The sequence below is a fragment of the Plasmodium gaboni genome, chromosome 13 (genome assembly GCF_001602025.1).
Source record: "Plasmodium gaboni strain SY75 chromosome 13, whole genome shotgun sequence".
In the NCBI taxonomy this organism is placed as follows: domain Eukaryota; phylum Apicomplexa; class Aconoidasida; order Haemosporida; family Plasmodiidae; genus Plasmodium; species Plasmodium gaboni.
The window spans coordinates 277277-298947 of NC_031493.1; the positions used below are offsets into that span (position 1 = coordinate 277277).

The 21671-nt window shown below is 17.5% G+C and overlaps 2 protein-coding genes across 2 annotated transcripts; one reads left to right on the forward strand and one right to left on the reverse strand.

The window, feature by feature from the left end:
• Positions 1-1010: 1010 nt before the first annotated feature.
• PGSY75_1308300 (40S ribosomal protein S27) lies at positions 1011-1385 on the forward strand (the record flags this gene model as incomplete). Its single annotated transcript, XM_018787148.1, has 2 exons — positions 1011-1177; positions 1304-1385. The coding sequence occupies 2 exons, from the start codon at positions 1011-1013 to the stop codon at positions 1383-1385; spliced, it is 249 nt and encodes an 82-aa protein (XP_018639890.1).
• An 841-nt stretch (positions 1386-2226) lies between these two features.
• On the reverse strand, positions 2227-19955 carry PGSY75_1308400 (hypothetical protein; the record flags this gene model as incomplete). Its single annotated transcript, XM_018787149.1, has 2 exons — positions 2227-9222; positions 9345-19955. 2 exons carry the CDS (start codon positions 19953-19955, stop codon positions 2227-2229), a joined length of 17607 nt encoding a protein of 5868 aa, XP_018639891.1.
• Between the last annotated feature and the right edge of the window lie 1716 nt (positions 19956-21671).

Below are 21671 nucleotides of genomic sequence, written 5' to 3' on the forward strand. Positions count from 1 at the left end.
TATGTATATTTTTATTTTACCATTGTTTTTTATAATTATATATATAATATATATATATATAAGCATATAATATATTAATATATATTATAAGTTTATATATATAATAAATAATTATTAAATGAATAAATAAATATATATTATAAAGAAACATATTGAGATATTATATATTATGCTTAAGAAATATAATATATATGCCTAAGCCCTTTTAATTATTTCTTTATTATTTATTTGTTTCGTTCCAAATAAATTCACAGCCCTCACGAAAAAAAAAAAGAAACAAACGTAATTACATTAATATATATATATATATATATATAATGTTGTTTTATAATAAAATATAATAGGCAATATATTTTATATATATAATAATTTATATAATATATTTTTTACAAAATTATTTATATTCTTTAATTATACAAGAAAAGTGGATATGTATATATATGTATATAAAAATAATATAAAAAATTAAATGAAAAAATAATAAAATATTAAAATGATTATATTTTAATACATAATCATTTATATATATTTATATGTATATATATATATATAATATATTATATCAATAAATTAAGATAATATCATATAATAATATTTTATTAGAAATATATATAATTATATACACTTTATAAAAATAAATTTACAATTATAAGTTTTTATTCTTAGAATTATTATAAAATTAGAAAAAAAAAAAAAAAAAAAAGAAAAAAAGAAACATAAAAAAAATATATACATATAACTTAATATTTAAATTTAATATTTTTTTAATTTCATTTTAATATATCATAATATTTATTTAATAATAAGAAGAAATAAAAAAAAATTATATTTTAGTTTGTTATTTTTTAATTTTTTGAAAAAAAAAAAAAAAAAAAAAAAAAAAAACTATATAAAATAATCTTTTATAAAGAAACAAAATATATAGTTATTTAATTATAATAATATATATAAATATATATATATATATACATTTTAATAATTTCATATTTAAAAAAATAATATAATTCAAAATGAATGTCGATTTATTAAATCCAGATCCAGTTGAAGAATCAAAGAAACATAAATTAAAGAGATTAATTCCAACCCCTAATTCTTATTTTATGGATGTTAAATGCCCAGGATGTCTCCAAATTACAACTTTATTTAGTCACGCACAAAATGTTGTTTTGTGTGGAAGGTAATAAAATTTATAATCTATAAAATAAATATGTATATCTTATCATTTACTAATAAAAAATGTATGATACATATATGTATATATATATATATATATATATATTTTTTTTTTATTTTATTTTTTTAGCTGTAACATTATGTTGTGCCAGCCAACCGGTGGAAAATGCAAATTGACTGAAGGTTGCTCCTTTAGAAAAAAAATTGAATAAACTGTATTATCACTTTAAAAAAATAGTAATAAAATAGGGATTATTTAGAAATGATAAAATAATATGTACAGAATATATTATAGAATACTATAGTTTTATATAGGAACCCATAAGATATACATATATACAAATACTTTTAATAACAACTTTGTGAAGTTAAAAGAATAAAACTGTTTAAGACCTATGAACAGAGAATATCCCAAATAATTATATATATATATATATATACATATATAAAAATTAAAAAATATACATATATTTATATATATTATTTTTTTCCCATTTTTCTTTTTTTATAATACATTTATATTTATGAATTTACATATTCATTTTTCATATGTAAATTTTTTTTTTTCTTTTTTTTTTTTTTTTTTTTTTTAAATTAGTAGAATTACTATTATATAAACTAAAAAAAAAATAAATAAATAAAATAATAAAAATATTAAAATATATATATATATATATATAAAATAATAGCAACCGCAATATGCTGAGCTATATATTTTATATAATATATAGGATGTTTTTATATCAGAAGTGTAACTATATTAATGTGTACACATGAAAATATTAATAATTGGAATGGTATTAATTGGAAATATATTAAGTTTTATTTTTCAGGTAGTCGTATAAACATGAACACACACATATATATAATATATAACTAAAAGGATTGTTAATATATTAAAAAAAAAAAACAAAAAAAAAAAAACAAAAAAAAAACAAAATAAAAAAAAAAAGGTTTTTATGTAATTAATATTTGCTTAATAATTTCAATATAAATAATCATTATATATTACATATCATATATATATATATGTTTTTTTTTTCCTTCAAATTATTATAATATTTTACTCTTTTCTCTATTAAGCCTTCGTAAGTCCCTCTCACGTATCGAATTTCTAACTTCATTGAGAGATGAATCAATTGTTTTTCTTTTCTTAAAATTTGCGTTGTCATTCTTTTTAGCTGAAGAATTCATATCTGTTACAATAGCATTTACACAATTAAGAGCTTCATTTTTAGTTTTTAAATTATTGAAAATATCATAATCATCATATAAGCATATATTCTTCTTATTATTCATTTTGATATAATATAAATTATTTTTAAATACATTATTTTCTTTATTTTTTTCATTATTATGATGATTATCATCAGTATTATGTATTTGTTCACTTCCTTCTTGAGTATTAATTGTATTTCCATATGTAATAAAGTTGTCTATATATAAATCATTTTTAATTCTATCGAAAATATTATTAATATATACATTATCCATAGTATTTTTATTTTCATCTTCTTTTGTATTTTGATCTATTCGCATGAAGTTGTTGTTCTTATTTATATCTGTATATACAGAATTATATACAAGTTTGTTAGTTAAAATTTTTATATCCTCACAATTAAGATAATTATTACATTTTAATAATTGCATGTTTTGAAAATCATTTAGGAAAGAAGAAAGAATTGTTTTGTTCCCATTAAGAAAAACATTATCAACAAATTTTATAACACTTTCTTTTTTCTTTTTATTTCCTATGTTCATATTATTATTAATATTTTTTACTATATCCTTTTGACTTTTTTGGTAATACAATAACTTTTTGCATATAATTAAATATACATTTTGCATTCTAGATAATAAATTAGATGGTAGAGGAACGGTTTTATTGGCTAGAAATTCTCTAAATAATTTTAAAATTCTTAAATCCATACATGCTGTGGATTTTTCATATATTAATTCATCGTTTACATATGCTTCTCTGAGGTACATGATTGTATCTTTAATATATTCTTTTACGTTACTACTACTACTACTACTACTATTATTATTATTATTATTATTATAATTATTATTATTATTATTATTATTATTATTATAATTATTATAATTATTATTATTATTATTATTATTATTATTATTATTATTATTATTGTTATTATTATTGTTATTATTATTATTATTATTATTATTATTATTATTATTATTATTATTATTATTATTATTATTATTATTATTATTTATTGTTGTGTTCTTTTTAATTTTGTTTTTATCATCCATATGATTATTACTATTATCGTCATTAATGACAATATTGTTATCCTCATCTATTATAATAATATTATTATTATTATTATTAATATTATTAATATTATTATTATTATTATTATTAATATTATCAGATTTAATACTCATTATTGTACGCCGGGTAAATAATAAAATCAGGGGATATATTAAAACGTAAGGAGTAAAATAACATAAGACCTCGAATATAAAACATAAATGATCAGTGATCATTTTAAAAAGTATATTATGAATTGATAAATTTGATCCATGCATACATGTAACTTCTTCCAGGGCATCTACATCATTGAATCTTTTTAAATTCTTACCAATATATGTATATGATTCGAATAATATTTTTAAAATATCATAAACATCATTTAAATGTTCTAAATGTTCATATCCTAAAAAGATCCACTTGTTTTCATTTATAGGTATTTCTTCTTCGGTTTGATCAACTACACAGTTATTACTATTATGATAATAATTATAGTAATTATTATTATTATTACTACTACTACTATTATTATTATTATTATTGTTACTATTTGTAGTAGTTGTTGTTGTATTTACTAATATTGTATTGTGCTTATCATTCAGATTCATACCCTTATATTGATCTTTTATACATTCATCTATTACAATATTTGTATGATCAAGTATATTTTTTTTATCAGTATCTTCCTCATTTTTATTTATATCATTATAAGGTCCGTCAACGATATTATTATTATGTTCGTCTATTATTATTATATCTTTTTCTTTATAAATATTTTGTGCAAAATCCCTTTGTGTTTCCAACTTATAATTTAAATTAATATCATTATTATTACATACATTTGTATTTATGACATTTAATTTATCACTACAATTATTGTTGTCATTATTTATATGTCTATTATTTACAGTTTTTTGGTGCACATTTTTTGATAATAATAAAAACTTTTTAATTTCACCATCTATTTTATTATTAAATAAATCTTCTATTCTTTTTTTCTTTTCTCTAGATAAGGCCAAATTAATTTTTGCTAATAATTTCTTTAGAATATTTTTACTTAGCTCCAACAAAATGGTAGAATATTTTATCATAGAGAATTCAGTTCTTCTAATTCTTTTACAATATAAATTATAATAATCATTATTATATGTTTCATTTAACCATATTTTAAATATTCCTTTGTTAATAAATATTTTCATATAATATATACATTTGGAATAATTTTTTCTCATAAAATAATATACACATATATGATAAGCAGCTTGTGAATTATAATTACTACACAATTTATTTTCAGAAATATTTTGTAAACCTTCAATAATATCATTAATAACATCTTCATAACTAATTTCTATATTTTTGATTCGAACCTTTAAATTATTAATATTATAATTTAAAAAATTCATTTGATTATCTTCTATTTTTTTTTCCAATTCTTCAAAATAGAAACAATTCCTATGTTCCACATTTATAGAATCAAGCACATTATTATTATTATTATTATTATTATTTGTTCCATCTGTTGTTCTACAATTATTTTCTTTTTCTTCTACATCTAAATTATTATGAACAATATTTTTATGTAGTGAAGTGATATTATTTGAGTTTTGACAATAATCTTTTGTTTTTAAAATATAATTTTCATCATGATAATCACAATAATAATTTACATACAATTTGTTACTTTCATATATATTTTCATTCATATTATCATTATTATTATTATTGTCATTTTTTTGAGTAGGATCATTTTTTATATATTCAAAATTTATCTTGTTATTATTACCAATATATATATCATCAGTAATAATATTATTGTTACTTTTCAATATGGTATTTTTACATGATACTACATTATTATTAAAACTATCACAAGTATTTTTTAATTTTCTCATTAAACAAAATAAAATATTTTCATTATCTTTATAATTTATATTATTCTCTTTATTCTTATATAAATTATCACATACATAATTATGCTTAATATCTTTTTTTTGATCATTTACATTTATATTTATAAAATTATTAAATTTTGTTTGGTATAATTTATTATCATTACAATAATATATATTATTATTTTCCATATTATTATTTATATTATCCTTATAAGAATAATTCATTTCGAAATGTTTATTTTCTTTTCTTTTTCTTTTTTTTTCTCTTGATTCAAATATATAATTAATATTTCCTTGTTTTAAAAAATCCTTTTGTTTAATATAATTTAATAATGTATTAGATAAATTCGTATCATATTTGTAACTAAATAAACATGCTAAGAAAAAATAATGTGGATAATACAAACAAATCTTTAATCTTGTTACTAATAATTTATATAAAGGAATTATCATCTTAGCACATTCTTTTTCATTATTAAATATATCTTCTGCTTTTTTTCGAAAATTATAATAATTATTAGTATTAACATAAGATGGTTTTATTACACAATCATTTATATCATCGTTTGATAATTTTCTACATTTTTTATATGTCATATTATTATTAGAATTTTCACATGATGATAAAGAATTATCTTTTTTTATAACTCCTAAATCTTTTTTAACACAATAAGAAATATTTCCATTTAATAAATTACTTCTACCTTGTCTACTATTATTCTCATGATCATTATCGCTATAATTGTCAATATGGTTTATATAACCATTTTTTTCTTCATCAACATTTATATGAACGTTTCCATTATGATTTATATGAACGTTTCCATTATGATTTATATCAACGTTTACATTATGATTTATATCAACGTTTACATTTTTGTTCATATTATCTTTTATATTATCTTTTATGTCATCATTTAAATCATCATCTTTTTCAACATCTACATTTAATTTATCTCCTTTTTCATTACCATCCCTTTTGTGCTTTTCTTCCTCATCCCCTCCTGTATCCATATCCTCAGACTGGTTATCCCAATGAACAATATTATAACTTAAAAATATTAAACTGTCAGAATAATAACATAATGATATGAGCATAAAATTTAATAACAGCTCTTCATATGTATAATTATTACTAGAAACATTAGTCCTACTACATATAACACTACTACTACAACTACTAATATTATTATTATTTTTATTATTATTATTATTATTATTATTATTATTATTAGTAATAGTACTATTACTATCTGTTGTTATTTTATATGCAGCATCATTTGATTCATTTTCCTCTATATTTATTATAATTTTTTGATTTTCTTTTTTTTTCATTTTATATATATCTTGCATTTGACAATATGGTAATAATGAATTGTATAAAACAGTAAAAATATTTCCTAGAAATAAAAATATTAAATATATAGACTTATCATCTAATTTTAAACTATCTAAAGATTTAATTGAATATCCATGTACTTTATTTTTTAAATGATAATTTAAAATATTAATATAATATTTCTTAGAAACCTTTTTTATTTTTCGACTTTTATAAAACTTGTTTTTAAATATTTCTGCTTGTTTCAATGAATCTATAGAATCAATTGTATCTTCATCGCTATAAACTTCTTTTTTTATATTCATATAATTTTTATTATCAAAAAAATAGTTTTTATTTTTTATATTATTAGTTTCTTCTTTATTTTGCTTATTACATCTTTCTACATGAGATACATCATTTAATAGATAATCATCTCCTACATTATTATAATCATTAGAATGTTCCATTTCTATTTTGATTTTTGCATATGGTTTATTATTCATATCATACACACTAAAATTTTTATTACATTCTTCTTTATCATCAGGAGAATTTTTATAATTCTTTGTTGTTTTAATTTTATCTCTGTCTCCTTCGACAGCTACAGAGCCTTCTGAGATATTTTCATAATCATTATATTTATCAACAACTTCATCAATATTATTGAGTTTATATTTTTTAATAACCACGTCTGTATTATTTATAACGTAACTTTCATCAAATGAACGTTTATAATTTAATTTGTCATTATTTTTATATAACACAGCATGATGTTCTTTGATATTATCCAGCTGATCATAATTATTTGAATATTTGTTTGTATATATATTTATTTTTGAATTTGCACTATTATTGTTGTGCTTATTTACTATGTCATGTGGCACTTCATTTTTCCCGTTATATATGTTACATACCCCTTGATCATATTTAATATTATCATAAGTATATGTAGTTTTTATTTTATCATTTAATGTTGATTTATTTTTTTTTGCTTTTTTATTTTTATATCCTTCAATATTCAAAAAATTTAATATATCACTATTAAATATATCATGCTTTAAATATAAATTTTTTAAATATATACATAACTTAATATTTTTTTTAAGCGTTCTAAAATCATAAAAGGAGTATTTATAATTTAAAGCTTTGTAATATAAATTATCATACTCATTATATGTATTAAGAAATGAATATATAACAAATGATGATAAATAAAAGTTTACGTTTTTAAATAAATTCTTAGCATTCAATGTTTGTGCCTTGCATTTTATAAAGTTACATAAGACTTTATAAAATAATATTTGTACATATCTATTTTGAGAATTTAATAATACTAAATAATAATTATTTGGATCTTTATATATATTATTATTATTATTATTATCATCATTTCTACTACATTCTTCATTATTATATAATGATTTATCTTTAATCATATATTGTTTTATATTCACACATTTTTTATCATCAATTATTTCATTTATTTCATTTTTTTTATTAATATGGCCTTTTAAAAGTGTATCATCATTTATAATATTATTAATATAATTTTTTTTATTATTTTCTAATTTCTTATTCTTACATTCATCTATAGAAACAAATAAATTTCTTACAAATATATCCTTCTGAAATGTATTATCTAAATTATTTTCTTTTGTTTTACTTCCTTCAATTGTAGTAAGACTATTGTTATATGATTCTTCATGTATACTTAAAAATAAATGAATAAAATGTAAAAAGTTTTGATCAATACCTTTAGAATGATAATAAAAATATTTATAATATATATAAATTAAAAAATTTAATAATATATCTGTATGCTTTAATATATCATATAAATATAAAAATTTAATATAATAATACATCCTATACAAATCATTATTATATAATTCATTTTCAATCAATTTATTATTTTTTATATTTAATAATAAATATTCTGATAATACACATTCTGAATAATATTTATCTTCTAAATTTATTCTCTTTTTATAATATATATAAAACTTTTTAAATCTACTAGGATCATTATTTAATATTAATCTTATTTTTTCTTTTATATTCCATACCTTTTTCTTATTTATTAATTTGTATTTATTATAAAATATTTTATTTTCGCTTCTTTCATCAATAGCAACATTTTTTTTGCCATTTCTTAATTCGTCTATATATATATATCCACATTTTTCATCAAATTTATCATCACATAATTCTTTATAATTTATATTTTCTTTAAGAACCAATCTTAAATAAGTCATATATATATCATCATTTAATTTTTTTTTTGTATCCATTTTTATGAGATAGGGGTTCAATTCATTGAGTTCATCCATATAACAATCACAGTCATCAAGGCTAAATATTTTTTCGTTCTTTTCGTTGTATGCATTTTTTGTATATTCATAGAAGCACACAAAATAATATTCATCGGTCATATATACATCCTTCATATAATCAAGGAAAATATTAAAAATAAGAGGGTCTATATAGTCTAGTCCTATTTCGTCTTCTAGACATATCTTTTCTTCAAATATTTTAACAAACGACATCATAAATTCCTATAAAAAAAAAAAAAAAAAAAAAAAAAAAAAAAAAAAAAAATGAAATATGATTAAATATACATATATTATGTATATATATATATATATATATATATATATATATATATATATTTTCTTACTTTTCCTTCACTCTTGGATCTCTTAAAATTTATCAAGAACTGCAAGACATTGTAATCATTAAAGGTGTAATACAAATTATTAAATTTATAATTTAAATATATATAATCATTATGACATATGGATATATTAGATTTTTTAAATACCCAAAAGAAATGATTCATATACATATTATAATCAACCAACTTTTTTATATCTAAACATATATTATGCATATACTTATGAATATATAATGATAAAAATAATTCGACTGCTTTGATATTGAACATTTTCATATTAAATATATCATAATTATATTTAGTTACTTTAATTTTTTTTTCTTCTAATTCTTCTTCTGCTTTTTCTTTTGTTAACATGTCGAATGGATATACTGATTTAATAAATAAAAAATTATGAAATAATACAGAATAACAAATATTTATTAAACTATTTATACTATGATTTCTTCTTTGTATTTTATTTTGAATTCTTATATTGGTTAGATCTAAATAAGGAAAAATCATATCATATATAATAGAACTAATAATTTTTTTTCGATATTTTTTTTCATATTTAAGATGATTAAAATGATCAATAAAATGATCATTAAAATGATTATTTGGGTTATTTCTTTTTTTTTTATTTTCATTTTTTTCATATTTTGTTTTTATTTCTAGTACATTTTTTTGTTCACCATCTATATCAATAACTTCATTCTTATTATAATTATTTGATGAACCCATCACATTTTGTAGTGTTTGAAAAATAGTTTTTTTTAAAGAAAATCCAGATGTATGTGCATTCATAATATTTTTCTTTCTTTTATCTTCCTCAGCTTCAATATTATTTTTAACATCATCATCTTTTATATCCTTAGTGAATAAATGTAAAGCTTTAATATTATCTTTTTGATTTTTGTCATTATTTTTTATAGTTAATTTTTTTTTTTTTTTGTTTTTCCTATATATGTTGAGATAATAAAGCACACAAGTAACAATAGAATTAAAAGATGATTTATTACTATCATATATATATGTAATAGTTTTCTTTATATTATTCATTATAATATCATAATATAAATTTGTATGATGAAAATAATTTATATTATATAACGATCTTTCTAAATGTATAGATATATCTGAATTAAATATTGTTAATAAAATATTCATTGAAAAATAAAATATATTCAATGAACATTTTTCTAAATTATATAATTCATTTCGTTGTATAGAGAAATTATTAATATATTCATCTACAATATAATATTTATAAAAATAATGATATATTAAACTCTGTTTCATTGAATCATAATATTCTATCATATTATTATCTTTACAATATTTATTTAATCTTATATATATATCATCCATATCTAATATATTACTCTTACATTTACTACTATTATATAAATCTATATAAAAGATACAATTCTGTAATAAATTCTCAATAATAGTACAAAATATATAAATATATTTATTTCTCTTCATTTTGATTTTCTTATTATGTTTTCTTCTTGTTATTAATAATATATTCATACAAGAAAAATTTAAAAGAGTATCTAAATAAATTGCATATATTTTGTGATGCTCCAATGAACAGTTTTTATTATTATAAAACAAATCAGTCTGATTGTTATAATTATCATCGACGTGATGATGGAAGTGATGATCGATGTGATGATGGAAGTGATGATCGATGTGATGATGAAAGTGATCATCGATGTGATCATCCTCATGAATACTGTCAAGGATATCATTTTGGTTTATCCCTTTTTTATTCATATTTATAATATTATTACCTTCTGATAGATCCAACATATTATCAACTCCAAAAAAATTATTATTCTTTCCATTCGAACTAATTCTATTTAACTTAATACTTTTCATTTTATTTACACCAGATAATATATTCTCTATATCTTTTTCATCTTTCTTGTTCTCTTTTCTCGTTGTTGTCATTTTTGTCATTTTTGTCATTTTTGGTTTATAAAATTCTTTATCTAAATAAACAACCGGATTAAAATGTAAATGGGTCCTCAAAGGAGAAGAAGACAATAATATAATACTATTAGATATATGCAAAAAAATATAATATGTATTATATATATCATTGATCATAAAAAAATCTGGAGATTTCTTTATATATAAAATATTATAATTTTCAACATATAATATAGATATTAATAAAAATAAAATATGAGAAAATGTAGGACATATAGATGTATACAATTTATTATAGCTTCTATTAATTAAAGCTACATTTGTAAAAACTGACATATTATTTCTTTCAAATTTTATTTGTCTTTTAATTTTTTTTAATTTATTATATTTTTTTATAATTCTTTTATATCTCTTAATATAATCATTTAATATTAATTTGTGTTCCATATTATTATTATATTTAAAATTGTCACACATAACATTTTGATCATTCCTATTTTTAAATATATAATTACAATGATTTAACAGTTTTATATTTTTAGCACATCTTCTTATAAAACATAAATTATTATTATTAATATTATGGTTACTACTTACATTGAAATATAAATATTTATGTATTTTATTAATTATATTATGAGCACTTCTATGTTTATATATTATATTTGATATCTCTTTGTTGTAATTTTTATTTTTAAGAAAATCTCTCCATAGTTTCTTTCTACATTTATTTGAATGATTTATTATATTTTGTTGAGTGTTACTATTTAGATTTAATAAGATATTTTTTTTTATTAATCCATAATTGATATGTTTTTTTTTTTTTTTCTTTTGTTTATCTTTATCTTTTTCATTTATATATGTTTTATTATTATTTATAATATAAGAATAATATTTATCCATATGCATTTCTAATTTTTCTTCAAGATAATTATCATCAATTTTGAAGACTCCATTTTTATTAACATTTTTTTGTATTTGTTTTATAATTCGATATATGTAAATTTTATCAATATATATATTATTTAATATATTTGTTTCTAGTTTTATATTTCGTTTGTTTCTTTTTTGTTTCCTCATATATATTTCTAATTTATTTTCTAATTTATTAAAAGGTACAAACACATTTGTTCCTTCTTCTTTATTATATATATTATTATATTTTATATGTTCTTCACTACGACCATTTTTTAAATACACTTTTTTTTGTTTATTTTTTATATATTCATCTGTTATATAAATTATATTTTTTTTTCTACCTATATATTTTCTATAACCCATTTGTGTATTCACATTTATACTTACCAAAAAATTTGTGATAACATGGAAAGACGTAAAGATATAATTTATGAATTCATAGGAACAACCATATCTATAATTAATAAATGAAAATTGATTAAACATATTAAATATATTTGTATCATCATAGGAGTATATATTTTTTTTGTTCCAATTATATATATATGTATTTAATTTATTTGTTGAAAAATCAGAAAATGCATTTAATCTTAAATAAAATATAGAAAATATCATATTATATATATTCATCATATTATTTATAAGAGAAAAGTATATTTTCTTCTTTTCATATTTCATTATAAAATATATAGAATCATTTAAAAAATTTATAATTAATTTTTGTAAATAATAATTTAATGTTATCATATAAAATCTTGAATCAAACAAACAATTCAAATAATCAATAGTGCAATTAAAATTTTCATCATATTTTTTTGCTTTCTTATATAAATTTATAATATTATTATTTCTAATTTCATTACATATTTTATTTTTTATATATATATAAGTATGTCTTAATATAATAAAATTTTTTTCCATTTTATTCATTTTATATTTCTGTCTTTTTGAATCTTCAAAACTAGTTTTTTTCTTAAAATATTTATGAAATGTAATTAAAATGTTATGTATATCATTTGGATTCTTTATATTATACAAATTGGTAGTTATACATATGGGCTCATTTATATTTTTTTCCTTTTGATAGATATTATTTTTTTGATCCATATATATATTCTTATTATTATCATTTATATTTTTAAAATAGTTTTCATTTTGTTTATAAACTTGATAAATAATAATGTCTTCTTTTAAAATTTTAAAAAAAGAAGATTTATTATTAAAAATATCTTTATTATATAAATTATTATTTATTTCATTTAATACATAATTGTATATCTTGTTACATGGTAATTTCTTCATATATAACATACTATAAAGACTATTATTAAAATAAACTATTTTTTTAATTTTTCTTATAATATTTTTTTTAAACATATTATTTTCATATAATTTTAAATTCAAGATTAGAAAGCATTTATGATAACATTTTAAAAAAGACGAAAAAGCTATATTAATATTCTCATATATTTTTGTATATATTTCTTTAAAATAATCAACATTATATGATATTATACTACTACCTTTATAAATATTTTCATATGTATTATTATTTGACTCATTTATATATGCATCTTCATATGTATCATATTCATAATTCATTGATACATCATTAGATATTATATTATTATTACGACATGACGATTTATTTCTAATAAAATCATTATATTTGTATGAAATATTGTTATATATGTTATCATCATAATTTTTGTTTTTTTCTACATTTTTTTGAACAGGATAACTTTGATGTACTCTATTTTCATATGGATGACAAATATGTATATTATCATTTAATACATAATTATTATTTATCTCATTATAATAATCATCACTTCTATAATTTTGTAAATCTTCATATTTTATTCTATAATTCTTTTTATTTCTTCTCTTATCTATTGCATCCGAATGAAAATCTTCAGGTTGTCTTTCATTGTCTAATTTTCTCATATCTATAGATGTATTATCATCAAAACTATTGATAGTCGTATAATCCATATTATCATTATAATTAGAATGATTTATTTGCATGACATTCTTTTCATTTTTTATTATATAATCTATATTATATTTTTCTAAAAAGTGTAATATATTTTTATAATAATATTTAGAATTAATATATAAAAATTCAGCAAATAAAAATAATACACGCCTTCTTACTTCAATATTATTTTTATTATAACTATATTTTATTAATAAACAATTTAATATAGTGAATGTATAATTTATAATATATTGTAAATTTATCTTTTCATATATATATTTATTTTTTAATTTATTCATATAACATTTATATAATAAACGTAACATAAATAAATGACAATGTATTAATTCTAAATAATTATCTGAATCATATATATTTTTTATATAATCAATTTCTTCATTCTTATTATTCTTCTCAATACTACTATCTTCTACATCATGAAAAAAAAAAGTTAATATCTTTTTATATTTATACTTGTTTAATATAAAAAGTTCATATATTTTTAATAATGTTATATGCTTATGAGCATTCCTTTTTGTAATTATATTATTATAAAGAAAAAATGTTATCACATCAAATATAATATTATATAATTTATTATCTTTCAACATATTACTGTGATAATAAAACAACATTAAAATAAATTTATCCTGATTCTTTTTTTTTTTCTTTTTATTATTATCATATATATTTATATTATTATTATAATAATCATATAATCTTTCAAATATTATATATTTATTTTCATCTTTTTTCATTTCATATAATAATTCTTCTCTCGCACAATTATATCCATTATATAAATTCTCTTTCTTTGTTTTTTTTTTAACATCTCCACCTACAACAGTGGAATGACTTGAAAGACCTACATCTTCATTATTCTTTTCAACATTCTCTTCATCTTTCTTTTTATCATATTTATTATTATTCTTTATACTTTCTCTTTTTATAACATCTTCTTTATTTTTAATTCCTTTGCAATCACAACTATTATTCTTTTTATTGTCACTTTTTAAAATATCTTTATCCTTAATAAGATTATTTTGTAAATTATTCCCCATGCGTTTATTATTATAAAAACAATAATTAAAATTATAACAATTATTATTATTATTTGAATTACTATCACTATTATTCACAGTAGTTGTTGAACTATCCTTTATATTATTATTATTATTATTATTGTTGTTGTTGTTGTTATTGTTGGTTTTATCTTTACATTTTATAATTCTTCTCTTCTTTCTCATATTTAAACAAACATGTACATCGTCCTCACCTTTAGATACATATTTTCTCATGCCAGAGACAGAACCCATATTTTCCATTATTTTTTTTACAATATTATTCATATTAATGTTAGATGTAGTTGTATAAAAATTTCTATAGGAATATTTAATTTTATTTATTTTTTTTTTTAATATATCCTTCTCCTTTATTTCTGATAATAATAATATATCTGTTATATAAGAAGAAATATTAAAAAAATTACTACTATTCATATGATCTAATTTATATGTAATATCATACATATTTTGATATAAATAATATATATGCTTAATATTTTCGTTTTTCTTTAATCCTTTTATTAAATATGAATATTTTTTCATTAGAAATATTTTCTCTATATCATATATGAATTTATCAGCTATATTGTTAATAATAGGATTATTATAAGAACTTAACTTTTTTACTTTGTCTCTTATTAATTTTTTATTAAATTTATTGCTATTTATATGTACAGTTTCTTCTATTTCTTTTTTTTCTTTATATAATTTATCTTCATAATAATTACATTTATGACTATTATTACAATTATTAGACATATGACTATAATTTATTGTATCAATATTATCATTATTATCATTTATATCATTTCTTATTTCATTATATAATTTTATAAAATTTTTATAATTTAAATTTTCATCTTTCATTTCATCATTTATATATTTTCTCTTTTTATTTTCATTTCTCATATCACACATCACTCTATAATTATCCTTATCATTTATATATCTTTGTTTATGTGATAAATCATAACTTCCTCTTTTTAAAAATATATTCTCATCTTTAAAATCAGTGTACTTTATATTATTATTCATATCACAATTATTAAAATTAATAATACATTTTGAGTTGTATTCATTTAAAGAATGATCCTCTTCATTTTGATGTTTCCTTGTAATATATTCAATACTATTAGATTGTATAGATAATAATTCATCATGATTCCTTTGCATATTATCAAAGCTGTAGATATATTTATATTTATTATTGTATATATTGTTTTGTATATTTTTTATATTTTTTATATTTTTTATTTTTTTTAATTTTTTTAGTTTATACGTATTCGCATCAATAAATTGTATCTTGTTATTCATATTTTCTTCAAGGCTTTTACAGATTCTAAAAATTTTTTCTAGAAATGTCACTATGCTCTTATTTTTTAGAACAAATTTATTGTCCTTTTCTTGATTTTTCAACTTATATATTTTATAATATTCATTTGATAAATTATGTTCATATTTGGAGTAGACCTTTTTTAAAATATTTAAAATAATTTTCTTCTTATTCTTAGTGGATATATTTTTACATACATTCTTTTCTCTTTCTTCCATCATTTTTTTAATATTTCTGTCATTCAATTTTTTTAAATAATTATCTTGTAATAAGTCATTTAAAAATTCATCATCTGTATTGTTAGTATCATACATAGATTTGTGTGTATTACTACTACTGTCATTTATTTTTAGAGATATATCATTATTATTATCTTCTTTGTCATTTTCACCTTTTATATGGTCCATACTCATTTTAGTTTCGACATCTTTTTTTTTTACTAATTGTATATTATCATAATCATGACTGTTTCTACTACTATCATGTGATGGAATGGTTTCTATAAAATGGTCCTTATAAAAACTATTATATTCATTTAGTCCATAATTAATTTTACTCTCTTTTTCTATACTTTCTTCAGATTTTAATTGCATACCTTTTATATAACTCTTAGAAAATGAGAGCCTCTTATTTGTTACAATTTTTTCGTTATTATTATAAACGTTATTTAAATTGTTGTCTAGTATATTATCCAAACCTTTTTGTCCTTTATTCGAAATATTAATAGGTTTATCTGGAATATTCACATTTATATGTTCATCTGGAATATTCACATTTATATGTTCATCTGGAATATTCACATTCACATTATGATATGACAAGTTAATATTCACATTTTGACCTGAACAATTCATGTTAATATTTTGATAACTATTCAACATAACATTTTGTTCATAATGTAAAGCAGTTTTTTCTGGAATATTATTAAATATATTTTTTTTTACATGCATCATATCACTTGAAGTGACATTGATGGATCCACTTTGTTGTATATTGACAGAGTTTAATTTATGATTATTATTAAAATTAATTTGTGGTAATTTAACAACACTATTAGGTAATTTATTCATCGTTATGTTTGATAATTTATTCATCGTTATGTTTGATAATTTATTCATTGTCATACTTGATGATCTATTCATTGTCATACTTGATGATCTATTCATTGTCATACTTGATGATCTATTCATGGTTGTGTTTGATAATTTATTCATACCTTTAATAGGTATAATATGACTAGTATCATGTTGAGAATTTTTTACATTATTTCCTTTATTATAATTAAACAACCCTACACTTTTATTATTATTCATATCATAACTTTGTGATTTATTAATAACATTATTTCTTAAATTATTATTAATATGTATCATAGATTTATGTATAATATCAGAAGACTCATTTTGATTTGTATTTTCTTCAAAACTTGCAAACACATCTTTATATCTATTTCCAACAGAATTAATTATTAAGTGCTTATTAAAATTATTCAGCTCAGAAATAGGTACATAATTTTGTTCTAAAGGTAATACATTTTTATATATTTCTCCTGACATATTTTGTTTTATATTATTATGACCATTTACAGTTACATCATTTAATCTGCTTAGGGTTAGGCTATTAACCACATTTGATATTATATCATTATTTATAATAGATTCAGATTTTGTTGTTACATCTAAAAACTTTTTATTACTTACATGATGATTTATAGAATTATCATCAGTTAACTTTAGTTTGTATATAGAATCGTTAAAGTAATTATTTGAAGAACTTCTAAATATATTTGAAGAATTATTAAAGGTAACATTCTGTTTACGTTTAAATATATTATTTAAGGTGTTATTATATAAATTATTTGACACACTACCATATATATTATTTGTAGCATTTGTCAAGGAACTACATTTTGCATTCAATTGAGGAATTGTTGTTACCTTTGATATATTTTTACTTATTACACTTTGGAAATTATTATTTATTAAATTGTGTAAATTATTATTATCACAATTTTGTAAATCTTTATTACTCACGACATTTGAATTATTTTTTAAATTATTACTTTGAACAAAACTGTTCATATTGCATGTGTTGAGTGAATTTTCTATATTATTAATATAAGTGTCATGGTTTCTCACATTGCTTAGTGGATCGTCACTTCTAAATGTTATAAGATCATTATTATTATTATTATTATTATTATTATTATTATTTTTATTTTTTTTTTTATTGGTCGTTTCCATATTATTATCATAACTTAAAAAATTATTTAAATAAATATTAGAAGCTTTGGAAGGTGCTGGATCCAACATTATTAAAGAAGAATCCTCATCATCTAAAGTACCAGTTTTTTCATTCGTCTTATTTTCTTTATCATATAATGAAATATTCAATTTGTCACTTTTTTTAGTTTTTCTATCATCTATAGAATAATCTTTACATCGTGATAAGCTGTCTTCTACACTGTTCATACTTTTATAAAGATATGAAGAAGTAATTGAGATATTATCATCATCGTGGTTGTTATTTAAAGGTAATAATTTATTTTTGTTATTTTTCTTATTTTTTTTATTTTTTTTATTTTTTTTTCTTTCTTTTTTCAATTCATCAACACTAAAATCAGATAGATAGGTACTACTTTGAAGAGTTAAACTTTGATCACTTGTAGTTATATCTTGATTACAATAATTTGATAATTTTTTCTTTTTATTAATTTTATGAAGAAAATTATTTGGGAAATGCTGTTTTAATATACGTAGAGTATTATAATAAATATGGTCATTATAATATTTATTACTTTTATCATTATATATTAAAGAATAATGTAAAGCATTTTTTGCATTAATATAAAAATTTATATCATTATATTGTAAAAAACATTTTATAAATACAACACCAGCATTATAACAAACTTCAACTTTATATTCATCATAATTAATTTTATTTAATATATTACATAATAACATATATGTTATACCACTATATTTATATTTCTCTAAATGAAAATATATATTCCCTATAATTCTTAAAAATTCCACTTTTGACATATAATCATTTTTTCTTAATTTTAATAAATTTTCTAGACCATAATTTAAACAATCATCAAATTTAAATTCATTATATAAATTATGTAATCGAACTACATAATTATTACTTCTTATAATATTCTTATAATCCTCTTTTAATGTATCTTCTTTTTCTTTTCTTTCATTATTATATATTAATCTAGATATATCATCTGTAATTAATAAGTTTATATTCTTATTATTTCTTTCAAATATATTCAAAGGTGTTTTAAGATACTTTCCTCTTTTTTTATTTTTCTTTTTTCTTACAAGTCTTTTATTCAAATGGCATCCTTTCTCTTTACTATTATATACATTACGCCTTTCAAACATTTTTAACAAAAAAAAAAAAAAATAAAATAAAAAATAAAAATAAAAATAAGAAAAAATAATATCTTTATAAAAATGTAAACAAAATGGATATATATATATATATATATATATATATATATATATAAATATATGTATTTGCTTACTTTGAATATATATATATATATATATAAATATTTACATATTTATATCATTTATATAATTTATAAATATATATATTTTCTTATTTTATTTCATTGTATAAATATGTCATAATGTATGATCACATTCATAAAAATATATTAACAAGAACACAACAAAAAAAAAAGAAAAAGAAAATAGTATACCCAATGAATAAAAAAATAAAAAGTATTTACTTCAATGTGTTTTGATAATATATATATGTCATATTTACTTTATATTCTTTTCTCTTTTTTTTTTTTTTTTTTTTTTTTCCTTTATGATGATAATAAATTGTATGTATCTTTTTATTAGATATATATAAGTAATATTTTTATTATCTTTTTTTTTTTTTTTTTTTTTTTATTACATATATTATATATATATATATATATATATATTAACACTTTATGAATACATTACTACATATATATTATACCTATTACAAAAATGCTTAGTTGTATTATATAAATTGCTATTACTTATATATATTATATAATAATAAATTGATAATGTAAGAATTAAAAAAATACACATGTATAATTATAACTTGAAAAGTACCAGAAAAGAAAATGATGAAATCACTATTACATACATATATATAATAAATAAATATATATATATATATATATATATATATTCTTCCTTATTACACAATTTAAAATATATTATATCTTTTAGGTGTTTTCAAAAAATAAATATTACATATAATATGTATATTATTAGAACATTTTTATAACAACATTTATCATATAATTTATTTAAAGAAATTTTAACTAGCAAAAAATTAAAATAAAAAAAAAAAAAAAATTTGAAATGAATCAAATGTTCAAATCCTATGTCCAAATTGTAAAAAAAAATATATATGACATGAATATGTAAAAATACATATATTATACATATATATTATTTGTGTCTTTAAAAGATAAGTTTATATTATTTTTTTTTTTTTTATTATGTCATATAATAAAACTTTATATATATATATATATAATAAATGAGTTTACACTTTATTTTTACAAAATATATATATTTTAATTAATGTTCTATTTTTTTTTTTTTTAAATAATTATTATTATATCACAGAAAAATTGTGTTCATATCTATTATTGCATACTAATACGACCTTAAAAAAAAAATTAAAATATATGTATATGTGCATATATACATATATGATTTTTTATTTTTGTATAGTATTACAGATATGTATATATATATATATATATATATTTTCTCCTATTCATTATATTTAAAAAAAAAAAAAAAAAAAAAAAAAAATTTACATATATATATATTACCAATATTATAAATAAATGAATGAATTAAAAGTTTACACAAATTATTTTCATATTAAATTCTCTTAATTACACAAATAAAAAAAATCAAAAAAAAAAAAAAAAAAAAAAAAAAAAAAAATTAATTTAAATATATACATTTTTTTTTTTTTTTCTTTAAATTTTTCTTTTTTTTTTTTTTTTTTTTTTTTTTTTTTTTTTTTTTTTATTTTTTTTTTTTTTTTTTTTTTTTTTTTTTTTTTTTTTTTTTTTTTTTTTTTAATTA